A 22,085-nucleotide genomic window follows, 5' to 3' on the forward strand; every position below is an offset into this window, starting at 1 on the left:
GCAGCTACAACAGAAATACCCCAAACAGGTGGCTACAACCCACAGATTAGTTTTCCCCCAATTGCCACTCCAAACGAAACTCACAGCTATCAAGTCAGTTATGAGATGCTGAAAAGCCAACTTCAGCACACTGGCTCTAGAGACAGGCTTTCTCTCTATTGGCTCCTGCTAGTGGGCGTGGAGCTTTGAATCAGAATAAAAAGGTCTAGTACTCAATTGCCATGGTTACTAGGAGCCTGCCCCAAAGGATCAAATCTGTTAAGTGAACAACTGTGCCCTATTCAAATATGGTGGCCAACACCCTACTCTCAACCCACCCTGTTTGAATGTATGCCTCTCCACAATCCTACCAATAATCCACTCTGCCTCATCAGACTCTGAAAACATTTTGGATGAAGAACGTTGGCAAGACCTTTGGTGAGCAACTTCATTGGCAGGACTCTGGAGAGCAGCGCACACTCAAAGCTGCAAATTCTAGCACCGTCTGTGAGGTGGACCGAGCTGTATGTTTCCTTCTTGGGTCAAAATGCCGAGGGCCTGGCAATTACTGGACTGTCTTGAACCAGTTAAAAGGCCTGGAGGGAAGATGCTGGTCTCCTTTCAACCTCTGGACCCTGTCTTCTTTAAAACTCTCCTTATGTATTGAAATCAATCTTTCCCTGAAGCTAGGACATTCTCAGTGCAGGGACTTCAGGTACAAAGGAAGCACTCCAATTAGTCCTTTCTTTCTCCCTGGTAATAAGGTCCTGCTATCTCTGCTCACTCGTTTAATGTCTTAAAAAAACTGAACCAGGATATAATTGAATCCTGTAGATTATATTTTACATCATTAGCATACATGCCTCTCATCCTGCCTCCCACCACTTGTCTGTTTGTCTTGCCATGGTGGCTTATGTGTCGCTGTGATGCTGGAAGTTATGCTGCTGGCACTGCAATGCCAGCAGGGTCACTCAAAGTGAAGAAGCTTCAGTAAAGCTGCCAAACCAAGAACAAACAAACAAGAAGGCACCGGCTGTCCTCTTTTGGAGAAAGCAGCCACTGAAAACCTCACGCAGAGCTTCGAAACATTGTCAGATATTAAAGACCCTAAGTCTATCCCACCTTAATTACGTGTTTTGTAATTCCCATTTTTTGAAATGTTTTTTTAATCTTTGTTTACTTGTATTCATTGAAATGTATTTCTGACTTTATTTTTAGGGCAGTTTTAAGTATCTATACTATTTTTTTATAATACACAGAGTCCTCAGACCAAGGAGTTTTTCTTTTTTACATTTCTTTCTTCTTCATCTTTTTTTGCCTTTACTTTGTTATTTTTTAAATAATTTTATTATTAGGGGCTCATATAACTCATCACAATCCATACATACATCACTTGTGTAAAGCACATTTGTGCATTCATTGCCCTCATCATTCTGAAAACATTTGCTCTACACCTAAGCCCCTGGCATCAGCCCCTAATTTTTTCCCCTTCCTGCCTGCTCCCTGCTTCCTCATGAACCCTTGATAATTTATAAATTATTATTTTATCATATCTTGCCTTGTCTGACATCCCCCTTCACCCACTTTTCTGTTGTTCATCCCCCTGGGAAGAGGTTATATGTAGATCCCTGTAATTGGTCCCCCTTTCCAACCCACCTTCCCTCCACCCTCCTAGTATCACCACTCTCACCACTGGTCCTGAAGGGATCATCGGCCCTGGATTCCCTGTGTTTCCAGTTTCTATCTGTACCAGTGTACATCCTCTGGTCTAGCCAGACTTTTAAGGTTTGTAAGGTAGAATTGGGATCATGATAGTTGGGGGGGGTGGGGAAGGAAGCATTTAGGAACTAGAGGAAAGTTATATGTGTCATTATTGCTATATCACACCCTGACTGCCTTGTCTCCTCCCTGAGACCATTCTGTAAAGGGATGTCCAGTGGCCTACAAATGGACTTTGGGTCTCCACTCTGCACCCCACCCCCATTCACAATGATATGATTTTTTGTTCTGATGATGCCTGATACCTGATCCCTTTGACACCTCGTGAACGCACAGGCTGGTGTGCTTCTTCTATGTGGGCCTTGTTGCTTCTGAGCTAGATAGCCGCTTGTTTACCTTCAAGCCTTTAAGACACCAGATGCTATATCTTTTGATAGCTGGGCACCATCAGTTTTCTTTGCCACATTTGCCTATGCACCCATTTTTCTTCAGCGATCGTATCAGGGAGGTGAGCACACAATGTTAGGATTTTTTTTTTCTTTGATGCCTGATAACTGATCCCTTTGGCACCTTGTGATCACACAAGCTGGTGTGCTTCTTCCATGTGGGCTTTGTTGCTTCTTAGCTAGATGGCTGCTTGTTTACATTCAAGCTTTTAAGACCTCAGACACTATATCTTTTGATAGCCAGGCACCATCAGCTTTCTTCACCACATTTGCTTATTCACCCACTTTGTCTTCAGCGGTTGTGTTGGGAAGGTGAGCATCATAGAATGCCAATTTAATAGAAGAAAGCATTCTTGCATTGAGGGAGTACTTGAGTGGAGGGCCAATGTCCTTCTGCTACCTTCATACTAAGCCTTTAAATATATGCACATAGATCTATTTCCCCATCCTCATATAAAAATACATTTACATATGTACATGCCTTTATTTAGACCTCTATAAATGCCCTTTGCCTCCTTGCTCTTTCCTCTATTTCCTTTGACTTTCCTCTTGTCTCACTATCATGCTCAGTCTTCATTTGGGTTTCAATAATTTTTCTTGGTTATATTGCCCTTGATGAATCCTTACCAGACCTCTGACACCCTCCTTGCCACTAATTTTAGATCACTTTTTTCCCCTTGTCCTTGGGTTGGTCAACACCACCTCCTTTCCCCAACCTCCCTCTCTCTCCTGTGCCCTGGAACCATTGGTCAGTCTTTTTCTCCTCCAGACTGTTCATCCAGCCTTTCTTACCTAGCTAGACCTGCAGAGATAATAATATGCACACACACACACAAAAATAAGGCATAACAAGACAAAGCGACAAAGGAGAACACACAGCAACATAGAACATCAATGACCAAAACATAAATAATAAATAAAAATTAAAAAGAAAAACTTAGTTCAAAGTCTGTTTGTTGACCTCTAGGAGCGTCCTCCAATGGAATCTGGTGGGGTGCCACACCCTGTGACTAAAGTCTATCCTTTGCACTCCCTCGGGGAATCCCTGCTCTGCACCCTTCACGGATCTGCCACGTGTCCTCAGTATTTTGCCTCTGTGTGGTGGGGAGTAAACATTTTTGTTTTCACTAATTACCTTTTTAATTTTCAGGAATTCTTTCCTTTTTCGCTATTCTTTTTTTTTTTTGTATCCATTGTGTTTCAAGGATGCGGACTAGCTCTTATTATTTCTCAGAGGATATTAAGTATAACGGATTCTTGTGGCACCATGGGTGGGAGTTAAAAGCTGTGTCGATGATCTGAACCCCCCAACCACTCAGTGGGAGAAAGCTGTGGCACTCTGCTTCTGTAAAGTGTTACAGCCTCAACAACTTAGTGGAGCAGGTCTACACTGTCCTGTGGGATCACTTCATCTGTGTTCATGGAGACCTTTGTCTCTGTCTGATTTGGTCTCTGACTTCCAAACTCTGCTATCTTAGCTGTCTTCTCATACTAAACAGTGCACTACATAGCTAACTGGAAGCTTTGTGGGCACTAAAGGGGGACCTTGACACTGGTCAGATTATCTTTAGGAGACTCTCCAAATGCCAGTTTCTATGAATTCCCCCTTTCCCATCCCGGTATCCTCAATTTTTCCAGAAAAGGAGCTTCCACGCTCCTGCTGGAGGGGAATAAGCTTGGCTGACTAAGTGTTCTGGGGCTGAGTTGGGCGAGGTAGAGATGGAGTCTTTTCAGGGTGCATAGCACCTCATTCTCACCTCTGAGAGCCTGAAGCCTCTAAGTTCAGAGTCATCTAGTTCAATTTTCATTGCGTCAACTTCCTGAGTGCTTTGAAGATAGAGAAGGAAGAGATGTTTGTAGAAGTCCATGGTGAGGATAAAGATTTGAAGGTCTATTGGCCCTCACGTGAGCTTTCAGATATCTGGCCCTTGCGATTCCCAAGAATGGCCGGGGTTCCCAACACTTAGGTAAGGGGACTGGGAGAGGCTGGCTTCTCATCGTTCCCCATTGCAGCCACTGGTGTTCAGCTTTCCTCTACAGTTTCTTACTTCTCTCAGTCTTCTGTCTTCATTTTTTACTGAAACATAACTTCCAGAGAAAGACAGTTTGTTTATTTCTTACTTCCTATTTTTAATACTCTCCAGGAGGGAAGTAGGGAGAAGGGGCTCTTAGTACCCTAAAACAATACATTCTTTTTAAACCTATACCACATTTTTTTAAAATTTCCTTTTTTAAAAAATCACATTCTTTCTCCCACTCATAGGTGATAACATAACCTCATACTTCACAGAGAAAAATGATACCATTAGAATCTAATGATTCGATACAAATCTTCAATAGTTTTAGCAGTGAAGCTCATTAATCATTTGCATCACCCAGGGACTAATTGCTCATTGTGGCTGAGTGTCCCACTTTTCCACACATAATGACTGCCTGTCACATTGTCTACCCCTAAAACTTGCTGCTCTCTAGTTGAGTCCAACGCAGAATGGCCCCAATGGTAGCACTGCCCAGTATGGTTTTCGAGGCTGGAATGTATATGGAAGCAGACCTCTAGCTCTTTCTTCTGCTGAGCCCCTGGGTAGTTTCAGACTGCCAGCCCTGTGGTTAACAGCCAAGCACTTACACTATACACCCCCAGGGACCCTTCTGTTATCATTATAAAAAAAAAAAAATCAAGCCCACTGTCATTGAGTTACTTCTGACTCACAATAAGCCTGCCTGGGTTTCTGGAATTGTCCATCTTTATGGGAGCAGGTGGGACATCTCCCACAGAGTGGCTGTTAAGCTTGAGTGCAGATCGACTCAGTGGTTACTTGCCCACAGTTTGACCAGGGTCCTTTTAAAGTTTGCTAAATCAAAACTCATTTATCTTCCCTGCTAAGTAACCTTGCCTTGTTTTCTTTATCAGATTATCAGGAGCTGCTGCTCCTGCTAACTGCCACAAGATATTGGAGGGATCTTGTGTATATTTAGGTATCAGAGAAATCCTTCTATTTCAATGTGTGGGTGGGGGTAGTTCCCTGGCCTGATTAGGGAGGAACTCTTGTGTCCTTCCCGCAAAGCAGTTTTTATAAGCAGCATGGTCTTGGTTTTGTTTTGCATTTGAGTGTAATTCGTTTTCCATAATGGCTTGTAAGTAGGGCTAGATTGGGAGCTGCTCCTGTAAATATTTACCGCCTCGGGAACTCCCTGGAGCAGCTCTACTCTGTCTGACGCTATGAGCTGGGGGCATTTTGGGTTTAGGGTTAAATTCCCACTCCCTTCCTTGGTGAAGGACTGAAGGTTACTCTGGGAAGGTGAAACTAGAGGGGCTCTGGATCCCAGAGCTGGAGCTGAGGTGTAGGTTACCACACTGGTTATTAACTCACTGCCATCGAGTCGACACTGGCTCACAGTGCCCCTGGATGACAGGGTAGAACTGCCCATGTGATCTCCCAAGACCGTAACTCTTTATGGGAGTAGAAAGCCCTTTCTCCCGAGGAGCTGTTGGTGGTTTCGAACCGCTGGCTTCGCTGTTAACAACCCAGCCCATAACCACTAGGTCACCAGGGCGCCACACTTTTTATGAGGGTAAAAATGCGGACAACACACAGAATGGTGACACCTGTAGCTCACTTGCCTTGGGCAACCTGGGCCTATCACACCTAGGCTGGCTGGCTGGCTCATTTGGTGCCGGGAAAACTGATCAAGTTCAAATCATGGCGATTTCCCGTAGAACATGGGTAGGCCCCTCCCTGATCACAGCTACACCTTGGGCCTTTGTTGTAAACCCTTTGAACCTCTGGATAGGGCCCAGCTATCTGCTTTCACAAAGCCCCCCAGATGATGCTACTCCTGCTCACTGAGTGAGCTCCACAGTGAAGGCACCCTGGGGGCGTGGTGGGTCATTGCTCACTTCCGAACCCATCTGCCTCTTTGTGAGGAAGAATGTGGCAGTCTGTGTCCGTGAAGAGGTACAGCCTTGGCAGCCCTGTCTGTCCTAAAGCGTCTCTGTGTGGTGGAATTCAGTGTGACAACAATGGGCTCGAGGGTTCTGAACCCATAGAATAGCCTCTTGGGTGGTCAGACCCCTCCCAAGCACACAGCTCTTCAGTGCCTCAAATGAATAAGGGAGCATGAGATCTTTTTAAAAGCATGGTCAAAGATCAGAACAAACCAAAATGAAAAGCATCAACTCAAAGGAAGGGGTCAGAAAAAAACATAAACCCAAAATATGCATGATTAATCTCTTCAATGATGTATAAAATAATGCAGGTATAAAAGGCTTTGTAACAGAAGGCCATTAAAGCCTGAAAACCAGTAGACACTTTGAATCCCAAAGCCAAGCAAAAGGGAAAAGGTGTGATTCAGAAAGCGATTGATGGTTGGAGCTCACCCAGTGCTCTGCAGGACAAACGCCAGGCAGTCTGCTCCAGAAACTATTACGGTCCCGAAAATTCCACCATGCGGGGCTGCCCTGAGTCCCAATAGACCCAAAGGCACCCCACAACAGAGTTGGGAGAATATAATTCAAGAATGTTTCTGGTAATAAAGAATAAGAGTTCCCATATGGAAAGGTCTAGCACAGTAAATGAAAAGACTCACGGCGATTCACATTATAGCGAGATCTCAAAACACTGGGAATAAAGAAGTACGGCCAGGGTGTCCCTTTAGATGCAAGGACTGCAAGACTTCACCTCCCGCACTGTGCAGATGCGACGTGCCCGGCGGGAACAGTCAGTGGAGGAGCGCATCCTGTTTGGTAAAGAGGAAGCCGTCCGACAAGGTGGGCTGTCACAGTGGCTGCAACGATGGGCCAGCTTGAATACAATGGTGAGGATGGCGCAGCGTCAGGCAGTGCTTCCTACTGTTGTTAGGTGTAGGAAGGCACTTGCTGGCACCCACCAACGGGAACAAGGAGTGCACCCTAAAAGCGTCACAAAGAAGAGAGGGCAGAGAAATTAGAATGGTAGCCAAACAAAGAGCGTAGAACAAATACCCTATCGTGTATGTTAGTGATGGACAGTTGTGGTCTCTCGAATATCTCTTCTCTGTAGGGAAAGATTCTGTCATGCTAAATAGATCACTGGGGAAGGTGGCGTGGGGGGAGCTGGGCAGGATATATACAACAAAGTTCACACCAAACCAAAAACCAAACTCTATGCCATCAACTTAATCCTGACTCATGGCAACCTTATAAGACCAAGTAAAACTCCTGTGCGTTTCTGAAACTCTTAACAGGAGTAGAAAGCCTTATCGTTCCCTGGGGAGAGATTGGTTGTTTCAAACTGCTAACCTCAAGATTAGCAGCCCAGTGAGTACTTCATCTTCACACAGTTTGGATTAATGTAACTGAGCTGATTAAACCTGAGGTGCATGTAGTCTCCATTTCTCTAGCACCCCAACGGCGAAGCGTTCCCTCCAGCTCTGGGAGGAAGCTTCTACTGCCACGGCAAGCTGAGTTTGAGTGTTCCAAACAGCTGGGAGCCTTGGCCGGGCGGGTCCGTTGTTCAGACACACCAAGGTCAACAACCAGTCCCACGCTTTACAATGCCTCCCTCTAACTCTGGGTGCTCTTCACATTCCTTGGGAATCAGAAGAAGGATGTTGAGTCCCGCCCAGTGTTTTGGGTCCAAAGGAGTTGGCGGTGCTATCCCTCCTAAAGACGGAGCCAGATGCCCCGTACTTGGCTCTTCTAGCCCCATGTGTTAGTTGTTGTTAGGTGCCCTGAAATCGGTCCCTTCTGACCTATAGTGACCTTATGGACAAGGTAACAAAACACTGCCTGGTACCATTGTTCCTATCCTGCCTTACAATTGGCCCTATGCTTGAGCTCATAGTTGCAGCCACAGGACAATCCAAGTCCTTGAGCGCCTTCCTCTTTTGCTGCTGCCAAACAACATAACCTTCTCTAAGATCCTCTTTGTTAGGCTGCTAGGGACTGTCCAATAAAGTGAAAGCAAGCCTCGTCCAACCTTTGAAGTTGAAAACAATGGGAGAAAAAGAGGGGTCCACGTACTTCACCACCCCTTGCAGCTGGTACCTGAAGGGTGGGTCTGGCTATGCCTGAGGTTAGAAGTGCTTCCACCCCACAGTCAGGGACAGTCCTCTCCTTGGCATTCCACTTGTAGTAAACATTGCTCTGAGAAGCTTGCAAAATCTATCAGCAGGAGTCACAACAAATAAACCTTAACCAAATAAACAAATAAAGCGTTTAGCTCCAGAGCCTTAATCAGGGGCCAGGGTTCATTTCGCAGAGTGAAGCAGCCACTGGAGAAAGGTGAGACTTGCTACTCCAGTGCCCACGGCAGTGTGTCCTTATGGGTTGGCTTCCACTCGCTATGGCAGGGAGTTTGGTTTTTAACTTAAGCAAAGAAGCCAATGGTGGTGACCTCCTGGGGCATGAGTGAGGTAGAGGACTGGACCTCAGGCCAGCTTCTGTCTGAATGGCCCCGGAGCTGGTTAGAAGACCTCTTGAGCAGGCACTGGCTGGGAAGATGGGAGCTATGGAGGCTGTCTAGTTTGAGGTGCAAGTAAGTGAACCTTTTGCTTTGGTGTTGGGAGGATTTTAAGACAAGGTCTAGAAGAACCTTGATCCCTACAGGAAATAGGGTGCCACCTTCTTCAAGCTCCTCTTCTTCCTCCCATGGTCCTTTGACAAAATAATTTATAAATTATCAAGGGCTCATGAGGAAGGGGGAGCGGGGAGGGAGGGGAAAAAAGAGGACTTGATACAAAGGGCTTAAGTGGAGAGCAAATGCTTTGAAAATGATTAGGGCAAAGCATGTACAGATGTGCTTTACACAATTGATGTATGTATGGATTGTGTGATAAGAGTTGTATGAGTCCCTAATAAAATGTTTTAAAAAATTTTTTTTCAGGGGCACTCTTACAGGTCTTTTAAAAAATCATTTTATTGGAGGCTCATACAGCTCTTATCACAATCCATATGTGCATCCATTGTGTCAAGCACATTTGTACATTTGTTGCCATCATTTTGAAAACTCTTTCTACTTGAGCCCTTGGTATCAGCTCCTCTTTATTTCCCTTCCTCCCTCATGAACCCTTGATAATTTATAAATTTTTATTTTTTCATGTCTTACACTGACCTGATGTTTTCCCTTTACCCACTTCTCTGCTGTTGGTCCCCCTGGGAGGGGGTTATATGTAGATCATTGTGATCAGTTCCCCCTTTCCCGCCCCTCCCCCCATCTTCCCTCTAACCTCATGGTATCACTACTCTCATTATTGGTCCTGAGGGGTTTATCTGTCATGGATTCCCTGTTTCTAGATCTTATCTACCTGTGTCCATGCTCTGGTCTAGCCTGATTTCTAAGGTAGAATTGGGGTCATGATAGATGGGGGGAGGAAGTATGAAAGAACTAGGGCAGCAGTTCTCAACCTGTGGGTTGCGACCCCTTTTGGGGTCGAATGACCCTTTCATAGGGGTCGCCCGATTCATAACAGTAGCAAAATGACAGTTATGCAGTAGTAACGAAAATCATTTTATGGTTAGGGGTCACCACAACAAGATGGTTGCAGCATTAGTGAAGTTGAGAACCACTGAACTAGAGGAAAGTTGTATGTTTCATCGGTGCTATACTGCACCCTGACTGGCTCCTCTCTCCCTTGTGACCCTTCTGTGAGGGGATGTCCAAATACTAAGGTTCAGGCCCCACAAAACCCAGATTGGTTCTGGGTTTCTGGCAAGCTTCCTGGAAATTTGTTCAGAGGTAGGAACTCAGGCATTTCCCTACTAATTTTGTAAAGCGTCTCCGAGTGAGCAGCCTCCTGGAGGCCTGCTGGCGCGGGGTTATGGTGCTGGGCTATGAACCAGAAAGTTGTGTGTTTTGATGCTGTGTCTGCTCCTCAACGGATTTATAGTCTTGGAAACGCTAGGAGCAGTTCTACTCTGTCACGTAGTTCCTATCCGTCAGCGCCAATGGAGTGCAGTGGGACAGGAAGTCTCCTGATTTCATGGACTAGGTCTGTTTAAAACGCCTCTGCCTGACAGGGGCATCTGAGTAATTGATCGTGAGTCATCGTCCCCTCTCCCCACGCCTCATAATGTTGCTGTCAGGGTTGCCCCTCATTAACTGCTTGTTTTCCAGCCATTCCGCTGTAATCAGTTATGTGATGCCTTCTGACAATTCCTAAGGAGCCCTGGTGGGGTAGTGGTTCCCAGTTGGGCTGTGCTCCATATGGTCCGAGTTTGAATCCACCAGCAGCTCTGAAGGAGACAGAATGGGCTTCCTACTCTCGAAGTTACAGTCTCGGAAACCAGCGGTAGGGGTTGCTATGAGTCAGCACTGACTGGAGGGCAGTGAGAGAGGAGTCCCATGAAGATGTACAGCATCAGACCCTCCTGGGGACAGTTCTACTTTGTCCACGGAGTCGGAAGCCACTGAGGACCATGAGTGAGCAATCTCTACAGCTTGGGTTGTGGAAGGAGCCAAGGCTGTGTGTTTGCAAATTCTTTTTTTTTATATTTTAAAATATAATCTCAGACTTGATTTGTGAGGGTTGGCAGCCTTCTCTTTTCATAGGCGTCTTAAACAAAAGTATTTGGGGAAATATTTGTGCTTTGTGGGTTAACATGGAAGATGAAATAATTTCCTAGAACAGGGCAGGTGGTTCCATTGTAAGGCACTTTGGGTAGCTGATTGAATTCAGATTAGGGCTGGGGGTTTCATTAGAATTCTTTTTTTTTTTTTTTTGGAATTTTAATTATTTCTTTATTTATGTTCACCATTCATTTTTTTTGTGTGATCCAAGTTAGTTTTGTTTTTGGTGTTTTTTTTAATTTTAACAATTTATTAGGGGCTCATACAATTCTTATCACAGTTCATACATATGCATACATCAATTGTATAAAGCACATCTGTACAGTCTTTGCCCTAATCATTTTTTTCTCCTCTTTTCTTTTTTTACATTTTATTAGGGACTCATACAACTCTTATCACCATCCATACATATACATACATCAATTGTATAAAGCACACCCATACATTCCCTGCCCCAATCATTCTCAAAGCATTTGCTCTCCACTTTCATTAGAATTCTTGACATTAAAAATGAACTGAATTCTTGACACTGAAGGACGTGATTATGAGCATGTGTTTTATGTATGGTTTCCTGAGAGGAAACTTCTCTCCGGGCCCTTTGGAGGGCTGTGATTCTCAGCAAGGCTTTCCAGATTTTCACTGTTCTCTGTTGCTCGCTCCAAGTGGACCGAGGATGAGAAGTCGTTTTTACATCACAGAGTTGTTGTTTTCCCCAATTAAATTCAGTGGCAAACAAGGGATGATCTCTGCCTTGAGGAAGCATGAATGTTATTGAGTGTAAAGGGCTGGGAACCTGATTTTGAATAACAAAGTTGCTTTTAAAAAATTATAATATATTTATTGAAAAATAGCAACTAAATAATCATTTAAAATAGGAATTAAAAAACAACCAGATATGAATAATAATCTATTCATCCAACAAATAATAATTGAGGATATTAATAACTGAAGTACTATTCTTGGTACTTGGGATACAGCAGTAGAGAAGAAAAGAAGAAAAATTTCCCCTGCCTCTTAAAGCTCATACTGGTGGTATGGTAGTTCAGTGTTGGCTGCTAACCTCAAGGTCAACAATTCAAAACCACCAGCCACACGTTGAGACAAAGATGAGGCATCTTTCTCCTAAGAAGAGTTACAGGCTTTGAAAACCCAGAGCTACTGTTGTGCCCTGCTCTATGGGGTCCAAACAAACTTGATGGCAGTGAGGGGTTGGGTTTGTTTTAGCTCATTGAATATTTGATAGTGTATTTGAAGTAGGTGAGTACCATGGAAGAGGAAGGGAGTGGAGCAAGGGTGCAATTTAAATAAGACTATCAATGTCGACCTTAAGGAGCGGTTGAAGAACTAAGGCTGGAAAGAGGTAAGAGTTGCCCGTGGGCGGAGGCCATAAGACCGGATCATACTTGGCCTTTTTGAGGAATAGCAAGGAATGTGCTTAGAATAAGAGAGAGGAAGACAAAGTATGAAAGGCCTGGGGACCAAGGGGTAATGGTGATCCATTTCACATCTATGGAACTTTAGGACATTTCAAGGATTCTAAGTGGATTAGGGTAGGTATGTAGGACTTTTGCTAAGAGAGAAAGGTGGAAAATAGAGAAACAATTAGCCAAGGTCTGAGTGGTGCAGTTAACATGCTCAACTAACGACAGAAAGGTCGGAGGTTTGAGTTTATCCAGAAGTACTATGGAAGAAAGGCCTGGAAATCTAGCCAAAAGCCAGCCATTAAAAACCACTTGGAGCACACATTTCGCCTTTGACAGACATGGGGTCAACATGATGGCAACTTGTGGTTTTTAAAGAGGATTGTTGTTTGGATTGAAAATACTAAACCCACTGCCATCAATTAGATTCCAACTCATACTGACCTCATGGGCTTATGAGGCTGTAAATCTTTACTGAAGCAAATGGCCTCATTGTTCTCCCAGGAGTTGACCAGTCAGTTTGAATGACCCTCCTCCTGGCTTGTCATCTAACACTTACCAGGTGGCACCACACAGGAGCCCGATGGCACTGCTGGGCAAGTATTGGACTGCTAACCTCAAGGTGAGGGGTTCAAACCCACCAGTCAATCCCTGGGAGAAAGATGAGGCCATCTCCTATAACGATTTACAGCCTTAAGAACCCTGTAGAGGAATGCTGTGAGTCAGCATCAACTCAAGGGCAGTGTACTGTTTTTAGAGGGGTTAGGTGCCAACAAGTTGACTTTGGAATCATAGTGACCCTGTGAGACAAAGTAGAACCGCCTGCCCAGTATGGGTTTTCTTGGGTGCAATCTTTATGGGGACAGAAAGCCAGGTCCTTTCTCTGTGGAGCCACTTATTACGTTCAGACCATCAACCGTGCAATTAGCTGCGATGGTCCACTGAGGACTCCTTTTAAGAGTATTAGCAAATAGAGTTAAGGAACAACTCAAATTCGTATTAATGAAATTAAAATGAAAACACCAACCTGCTTTGAGGACTGTTATCAGCAAGGGTCAGCTTCTAGGGAAGCAGGAAGAAATAGGTGGATTTTAAAACAGATAGAGAGAAATACTGTTTTTCTAAATAGTTTCCAATTAGAATTTTAGGTTTGTTTGAAAAACTTTTTTCCCTTTGATAAAAATTTAAAGATTTTTAGCAAGCACAAATTTAATTTTTTTTACAAATTAAAATTTGTGATTAGTGGGATGTTATTCCTTTAATGACTAAACCATAGTAGACTGATCCTTTCTATTTACGGTTTCCAGATTTGGTTACTAGAAATAATGTTATGAACCTCTTGGACAGAACTTCCAGTGAGTTTCAGTACCCATTTCTTAGGCACGGGAAAAAAAACAGTTGGATCACACAGCACAAGTATGTATTAAGTTTTACTAGATAATTCCAACCTGATATTCCATTGCGATTGTGATGATTCACTTAGTGAGTTTATTTCTTCATTTGAGTTGAGTGTATAGTAAGGTCCGGTTCCATTAGGATTTTTAATTTGTAGTCCAACAGTAACTTTTGAACCTTAATTTTGAAACTCACTGTATTAATGAAATTAAATGTATTCTTTCTTTTAGGCTTATCTTTAAACATAAACACAATCTTGAGGAAGGCACATTCGGCTACAGAATCCCAGGTGTAGGTGATTCAGTAATCTCAAGAGGACAGCCAGGCACCACCTGAGAGCCAGCACAGAGTTGCAGGCACAAACCTCATTAGTGCCAGAGCATAGCTGCTTTCCAGAGCAGAGCCAGCCCACAGAGGGTGCTCCTCTCAATCGCTTCAAAGTCGGCTGGTGGTTCCCGCTGCCTCACAGCTACCCCAACCCATTTCTTTTTAATACCCTTTCCCAGCACCCTCAGCTCTCTATCTAAAGCGCACTGAGAACTTAGGCAGCGGTTGCTCATTAACATACAGCTATGAAGTCTAAGTGCAACGCTCCTCAGAACCCTACTTGTACCATAATGATATTTCGTCCAACCAAAGAAGAATTTAACGATTTCGACAAATACATTGCCCACATGGAATCCCAAGGTGCACACCGAGCAGGCGTGGCTAAGATCATTCCTCCCAAGGAATGGCGAGCCAGACAGAACTATGAGGACATCAGTGACATCCTGATAGCCGCGCCCTTACAGCAGGTGGCCTCCGGGCGGGCTGGGGTCTTTACGCAATACCACAAAAAGAAGAAAGCCATGACCGTGAGGGAGTATCGCCACTTGGCCAACAGTGACAAGTACCGCGCCCCCCAGCACCTGGACTTTGACGACTTGGAGAGGAAGTATTGGAAGAATCGCCTGTACGACGCCCCGATCTACGGGGCTGACATCAGCGGCTCCTTGTTTGACGAGAGCACTGAGCACTGGAACCTGGGGAACCTGGGCACCGTCCAGGACCTGCTGGAGCAGGAGTGCGGCGTGGTCATCGAGGGCGTCAACACGCCCTACCTGTACTTCGGCATGTGGAAGACCACCTTCGCCTGGCACACGGAGGACATGGACCTGTACAGCATCAACTACCTGCACTTCGGGGAGCCCAAAACGTGGTACGCGGTGCCCCCGGAGCACGGAGGCCGCCTGGAGCGCCTGGCCAGGCAGCTTTTCCCGGGCAGTTCGCGGAGCTGTGCGGCCTTCCTGCGGCACAAGGTGGCACTCATTTCGCCCACCGTGCTCAGGGAGAACGGCATCCCCTTTGGGCGGGTCACCCAGGAGCCCGGGGAGTTCATGGTGACTTTCCCCTACGGCTACCACGCGGGCTTCAACCACGGCTTCAACTGTGCCGAAGCCATCAACTTCGCCACCCCGCGCTGGGTGGATTACGGCAAAGTGGCCTCGCAGTGCAGCTGCGGGGAGGCCAGGGTCTCCTTTTCCATGGACGTCTTCGTGCGCATCCTGCAGCCCGAGCGCTACGAGCTGTGGAAGCGGGGCCAGGACCGGGCCGTCGTGGACCACGCGGAGCCCACAGCGCCCAGCAGCCCGGGGCTGCGAGCCTGGAAGGAGGTCCGCGCTCCTGGTCGAGCCAAGCTGGGCCTGCGGGTCCTCCGGCCTTGCAGGGTGCCGCACTGCCCTCGCGCTCTGCCTGTGGGCAGGAGTCCCAGCCGTCGAGTCCTCGCGCGCTCTGCGCCCGTGGCAGCAGCTACCTCTCGAAGTTCCTTTAAGAAGGAGCCAGGTCTTACTCCACCATCGACGCCGGACCCATCTACCCATCATCTCCAGTCTTCACAGGTCAGAAGGGGTCGTGGTCGTCGTCCTCGGGAATCTGAAGTCAAGGAAGTCAAGGAGCCGACGCTTCAAGCCTCTGCTAAGAGGCGCCTCTCAGTGGGCAGAGCATGCATAGCACCCGTGCTCAAGGCAAAGACCCAACGTGGGGATGTACCTTGGATGGACAGCCCCGCACAGCTGAGACCCGGACCTCTGCACACTGCTAAATCTTCTGGGTGCTGCGCCCCTCCCCATTAGCTGCAGGGCGTGCCTCTGTACCCTGCCGCTCTTCTAGCGTGGTCCCTTGCTGAGACGTTGATATCTCAGAACTTTGGGACACCAAATTTGCAGGACACTGGTTGTACATGACAGAGCCCTGCGGGGATGATTCCCCTGGACCGTGCTGTGTCTGTGGGATTTTCCAGATCAGTTCCTCATACTCTGTTCTCCCTTCTCCACCCTGAATTTCTGTGGATACTATCTGCACCATCAGCTGTTACATACACCGGACACCTGTGCCTCTGTTCACTGCTACCATTGAGGCTGCTGGAACTTGAACCTTAAGGCCAACTCTAGACTCTGCTGCACTTTTGAATCCTGGGCTTGGGTTCACCTGTTAGATCTCTTTCTTCTCTTCCGGACCCTCTCCTTTTCCTGGCAGAAACAAGTCCCTTCCCAATTCTGTCAGCCAGTTCCAGAGCCCCAGAGCCATGTTATGACCTTACTACGTTATTGATGCATTTAATGTATCTCCAGTGTTTGTTCACACATCTATTAAAGGTGACTAAAAACATTTTAAAAAGAGAGAAAAATTTTAAATAAATTAATTTAAAATGTGACTAAAGTGTTATATCTGTATTTCTAAAATGAAAGTTTTAAAGAGTTGGGAGAGGGTGATACTCATTTCTATTTATTTCTTAATAATTACTTCAAAGCATCCTAAGGCAAAAACCCCCACGTTTTTAATGGACTGGTTACATGGTGTGGTTGTCCATGAATTTTGGTCATGGTGTTGGATTCTGGCTGGGGTCGTTTGGTTTCCACCTGTACCTTGAAGTTGACTAGGCGGGGCTGTCCAGGTACTGGGCTAGGAAGTGGAGTGAGTGAGTTGCTGGGCTGGATGAGTAAGCATATGAACAATGCCACCCTCTGAGCAGTCTCCACGTCTCCACCCGCAGCATCTTTAAAGCTGTGCAATTCTCACGGTTGGTTGACGTAGTTCAGTAAGTCCACATATCAGTGGGCAAGATCATTTCCATTGGAAATCTGTGTTGGGGACAAACCAAAGTGGAATGAGTTGATAGTTGAGGAGCTGCCTAGAGAAGATGGTCAGGGCAGGCTCCTGAGCCTGAGGCCTTGATCATGATTTACTGGTATGTCCTACTGCCCACCAGGCTTGTATTAAAGAAAGAAACACCCACTAGTGGACATACATTTTCAAACAAAACTTCACTTGTCCCAGCCTCTGTGCCACATGATTTCTGCAGATGTATTTGTATTGGCCCCAAATGAAAGGAAGCCCATCTTTTTTTCCTATTTTTACATTTTATTAGGGACTCATACAACTCTTATCACAATCCACACATATACATACATCAATTGTATAAAGCACATCCATACATTCCCTGCCCCAATCATTCTCAAAGCATTTGCTCTCCACTTAAGCCCTTTGCATCAGGTCCTCTTTTTTTCCCCCTCCCTCTCCGCTCCCCCCTCCCTCATGTGCCCTTGGTAATTTATAGATCGTTATTTTGTCATATCTTGCCCTATCCGGAGTCTCCCTTCCCCCCCCTTCCCTGCCATCCATCTCCCAGGGAGGAGGTCACATGTGGATCCTTGTAATCAGAGCAAGCCATCTTTTAAATGTTCCTTGTCCCCAGAGCTAAAGACAAGGCCATGAGTTTCTAGCTTTGTGGTTACTACAGGATTTGGATCCCTAATTGCTCCTTGTTGGCCTAGCCCCCATCTCACTATTGGAAAGCTACCTGACAAGATTCTTCTCAGCTTACACGAGAGAACCATGGAGCTATAATTATATTGTTAAAGAAACGTTAACAGGCATACCTTACTTTGCTCTAAGTGACATTTCTGGAATTGTTTCAAGTGTTCTGCCCTGGAAATGGGGAAGGTACCAGTGACCTGTAGGCCAGCACAACCTATAGCTTGACTCTTGCCCGCAGGCTGTTTTATCCGCTGCGAAATTAGAGAATGCCACGGATGTAGTACTAGGAAGCGCGGCACGGATGGCCCATGCTGTATCTGCCATAGCGAATTTGACTCAGTACTACTCCACTAGCTAGTTCACTTTCTTTTTTTCTTTCCATTGTTGTCTTTTTTAAAAAACGTTTTATTAGGGGCTCATACAACTCTTATCACAATCCATACATACCTCAATTGTGTAAAGCACATCTGTACATTCTTTGCCCTCATCATTTTCAAAGCATTTGCTCTCCACTTAAGCCCTTTGCATCAGGTCCTCCTTTTTTTCACCTCAGTTCCCCCTCACCCCTCCCTCATGAGCCCTTGATAATCTATAAGTTATTATTTTGTCATATCTTGCCCTGTCTGACGTCTCCCGTCACCCCCTAGTTAGTACACTTTCTATGAAGTCCTCCTTCTAACCAAATCAAATGTTTGGCTTAAATGCTACCTTCTTGCCAATGCTGCTATTGAAAGACACTGCACAACAGCCCGGGTTTGATGAGCATTGACTCAAAAGAGACCTAACACAAACATTTTTCTCTAATCCCAAGTTAATTTTGATGGCAGATGGAGTTTACTTAAAATGTATCCCCTTTCCTCTGGTTTAACAGGCTGGCTTTGCCATCACAACCTTTGCTGAGGTCCTGAAAGCCAGCTTCCTTACTGTGCTGCCTCTGCTTAGCTAATTGAGTTGACTTCTTACCAGAGCCTCTCAGGCAGCTTCAGGAAGGCCTGCCAACACCTGTAATGACGTTAGATACTGGCGTGGTGTCATACATGACTAGGTTGTAATGGAAACTGGATTTTAAACTCCTACAAGGGGACTTTAGTGGGGACGCTCTCAGAGGCTCTTCTCCCCTCTGTGTTGTTATAGGAATGCCATTTCAAACACTCTCCAACCGAAAGGAGTTCCTCAGAGGGGATATGAGGGGATGCTGCTGCTGAGTAAATTAGCATTGCCCACGTTGAGTAAAGCAGCCCAAACTTAGCCTCAGCGCCACTTTACCACGCCAGCAAAGGGTAGACCTGCAGGAAGATGTCCGCAGATGTACAGAGAGGATCGGGATGCTTTCAAGATCCTGCGATTAGATCATGCGCAGAGCCGCACCCAGAGGCAGTCGTTATCAAAAGTTCCATGTCTTCATGATGCAGCTCCTATTGTCATGATGTAGGCATTGGCAGGGGCACCTTCCTGAAGCCCCTGGGCATCTTGCTTCCACTGCTTCATTTGCCTTTGTCCCAGGCAGGGAGACATGTTCAGTTCCCCCCATGGAAAATGCCCTGGGCCTTGTGGGCCTGTGCTAGAATGACACCTGCATTCATTCTACCCAGCTCCCACCTTGGAAGGCCTAGCGATAGGGCAGAGAGACACCCTGTAGATGCTCACACTGGTTTGAGGTTTCCTGCGCCATCCTATAGGTGCCACCTTTGTAGCTGCAAAACGGCATGAAAACGCCATCCTCACTTGGGGCACCAGGTGACCAGATTTTAACATTGGCAAAGCAGGACACCAGCGGGACACCATTGATAAAACTCATTCCTGGTGAAATGGCAGCCAAAAACCGTATACCCTAGCTTGTCGTACATTCGTTCCAAAATTCGGGACTTTTTAAAAACGCCACAGGATGCGGGTAAAATTGTTAAAAAAAATCGGGACGTCTGGTCACCTTTCCAAATACCATGTGTGGCAAGCGGGGAAACTCAAGAGATGTCCAATTTTTCATATTTTCAGGAGTCGCATTGCCCTTATCCCCAATCCTCAGGTCTTGTGATCTAATGGGACAATGAAACCTCAAGTGGCCAAACTTTGTAGAACCCCGAATTTAATGAATAAGCTTTACAAGTTAGAGGCCTTTGATGACCAAAATGTAGAATTTCAGGATCTGCCAAATATTGCCTTAGGAGAATCTGTATACAAGTCTGTGTTGTTGCACATCTGTTTTGTGAAGTAGAATGCGCTCGGATTTGAACAATGTGCACACACCATATTAAAAACCGTACCGGAGCCTGCTTCCATTTGTCCTTGTCCCTGCTGCTGCTGGAGATGCTGGCGGAGGTCAGAGGGGCGGCGTAGCAGCGGCTGTTAAAAGGGAAGAAGGGGGAGCAAATGAGGAATCGGTGAGGAAGAGAGCGGTGTACCCAGCCCTGTCTAATCTCCCACCTAAAGGCACCACAGTCCCCACAGTCTGCACCTCTGCCTCCTGCCTGCTCACTAGACCAAGCTCAAGAGCCCAAGCCCAGGTCTCTGTTGTGTGTCCATAGGCCAGTGCCACCAAAGTTTGAGTTCAGGGTGGGAGTGGCATCCTCAACATCTTTAGAGGAAATAGTTTTGTTCACTGTAAAATCCCTAAATACAGAGGCATGTGGAGCTGACCGTCACAAGTTAACGTGTGCTTCCCATGAAGGGAGTCCCAAGAATGTGACTACTCTTGGACAGTATTTGATTAAGAGTACAGTCTAGGGAGTTCATGACAAAACACTTGTGTAAAATGTCTCAGAAAACTGCTGACACCTGGTTTTGCATAGCTGACCCTGAGATGGCTACAGATTAGCTGTTTGGGCAAACGAATTATTTTGAATTGTTTTATGAGCTTTCTTTTTTTTCTTAAGCGTTTAAATATTTTAACAGTTTTATTGACATCTAATTTGCATAACATAGTTCAATTGTTTATACATTTTTAAAAGTGTTGGGAAATCATTGCCATGATACATTTTTGGATATTTTCTTCTTTATTGTGCTCATTATTACTATTGTTTTAAAAATCATTTTATTGGAGGCGCATACAGCTCTTATCACAATCCATACGTACGTCCGTTGTGTCAAGCATATTTATTCATTTCTTGCCCTCATTTTCATTCGACTTGAGCCCTTGGCATCAGCTCCTCATTTTCCCTTTCCCTTCTCCACCCTCCCTTATGAACCCTTGATAATTTATAAATTATTATTTTTTTCATGTCTTACACTGACTGATATCTCCTTCGCCCACTTTTCTGTTGTCCATCCCCCAGGGAGGGGGTGATATGTAGATCATTGTGATCGGTTCTCCCTTTCTCCCCTACCTTCCCCTCCCCCTCCTGGTATCGCTACTCTCATTATTAGTCCTGGGGGATTTATCTGTCCTGTATTCCCTGTGTTTCCAGCTCTTATCTGTACCTGTGTATATGCTCTGTTCTAGCCAGATTTGTAAGGTAGAATTGGGATCATGATAGTCGGGGGTGGGGGGGGGGTGGAGAAAGCATTAAAGAACCAGAGAAAAGTTGTATGTTTTATGGTTACTACACTGCACCCTGACTGGCTCATCTATGCTCTGTGTGGCTGGATCAGTGCCAGGACAGCTTCTAGCAGCAAGTGACCTTGAATCTCCCCCACCCGTGCGGAGCTAACCAGAGCTGGCTGAAATAACTAGCAGCAAGTGGCTTTGAATCTCCCACACACACCTGCGGAACTGACCAGAGCTGGCTGTGTAACCTGTCAGCAGCTTTGCAAGTTTTTTTCCATCTTTTACTCGTGCCCGTTTTGTTCACGGTCCGTTTGGCTCAGTGCCTGTTTTGTTCTTGCCCACCGCTCTGCACCCAGCACGAATACACCCGGAACCAGGAAGACACCTTACATTCCAGAAGCCGGACATACCTGTCCATAGATAAGCATGACTTCTATAGCCTGCAGTGAGACTCCTCCGGCCCAGACACTGTGGACCGTGGGACTTCGCCCAGGCTGGGTCTTTCTCCCCAATAAGGCCTGTTTGCTCTAATTCGACTGATTTGGTCTCTGGTGCCTCTCGACTTCCTTACATGCTCATTGTTATTATCTCCCCATTTCACCCCAACCTCCCCTTATCTTATGAGCTTACAATAGTAACTTCTGGAATCTCCTAATAATTTTGTGATTGATTAGATAAAGCCTTCTAAATGTCAACCAATCAGAAACAATTGCCTTTTCATGATAGTTTTATATAAAATAGCATCCTGAAAATAATGTACTGGAGCACATTGTAACTTCACTTAGTGTTGTCCAGTTTGAACTATTAATACTCGGTAAAACTGCCTCTTACTTCTAACAGAGTACTGAATTTTCTTCTTTGACAGGCATGTCTGTCAATGACCATGGGAAGATTGTGAATACTTGGGGGAGAGTTATAAGTAAATTTTGGCAACTAGGTTATTTTGGAACCCTTGACTCAAGAGGCAGGTGAAATCTGAGAGGCCTTAGAGGGAGATTCTAATGAGAGAGAGCCATCAAGCCCATCCTCCCTTTCTCTTACCTCTACCCTGAAAGGACACGTGACTCAGCACATTGCCAAGAACGATGTGATCTTGTGGATCGCAGTTCGACTCCTAACCACTGCGCCACCATCCCGAATTGCCCAACATTATCCATTCCAGAGCTCATGTCCAGATAACCTATTGGCTGCCAGTGCCACATGATAATGAGTTGCACAAACTGTGGATCCTGAGACCAACTTTTCTGCTGGAGTAAGAGCCAACTGGGATGCAAGAATAGGGCTAATGGAAAGCAGGATAAGG

The 22,085-nt window shown here is 45.7% G+C and overlaps 1 protein-coding gene across 1 annotated transcript; it reads left to right on the plus strand.

Annotated features, from left to right (window-relative positions):
- The first annotated feature begins 13,975 nt into the window (after nt 1-13,975).
- LOC142445962 (lysine-specific demethylase 4D-like) lies at nt 13,976-21,231 on the plus strand. Its single transcript, XM_075547807.1, has 2 exons — nt 13,976-15,383; nt 21,139-21,231. Exons 1-2 carry the CDS (start codon nt 14,079-14,081, stop codon nt 21,229-21,231), a joined length of 1,398 nt encoding a protein of 465 aa, XP_075403922.1. The 5' UTR covers nt 13,976-14,078.
- Nucleotides 21,232-22,085: the final 854 nt, after the last annotated feature.

The sequence above is a fragment of the Tenrec ecaudatus genome, chromosome 4 (genome assembly GCF_050624435.1).
Source record: "Tenrec ecaudatus isolate mTenEca1 chromosome 4, mTenEca1.hap1, whole genome shotgun sequence".
Lineage (NCBI taxonomy): Eukaryota > Metazoa > Chordata > Mammalia > Afrosoricida > Tenrecidae > Tenrec > Tenrec ecaudatus.

Coding starts and splice junctions, on each gene's coding strand:
- LOC142445962 (XM_075547807.1), top strand. CDS start 14,079: ATGAAGTCTAAGTGCAACGCTCCTCAGAACCCTACTTGTACCATAATG. Junction 15,384..21,138: donor ATCATCTCCAGTCTTCACAG/GTCAGAAGGGGT, acceptor CTCTGCACCCAG/CACGAATACACCCGGAACCA.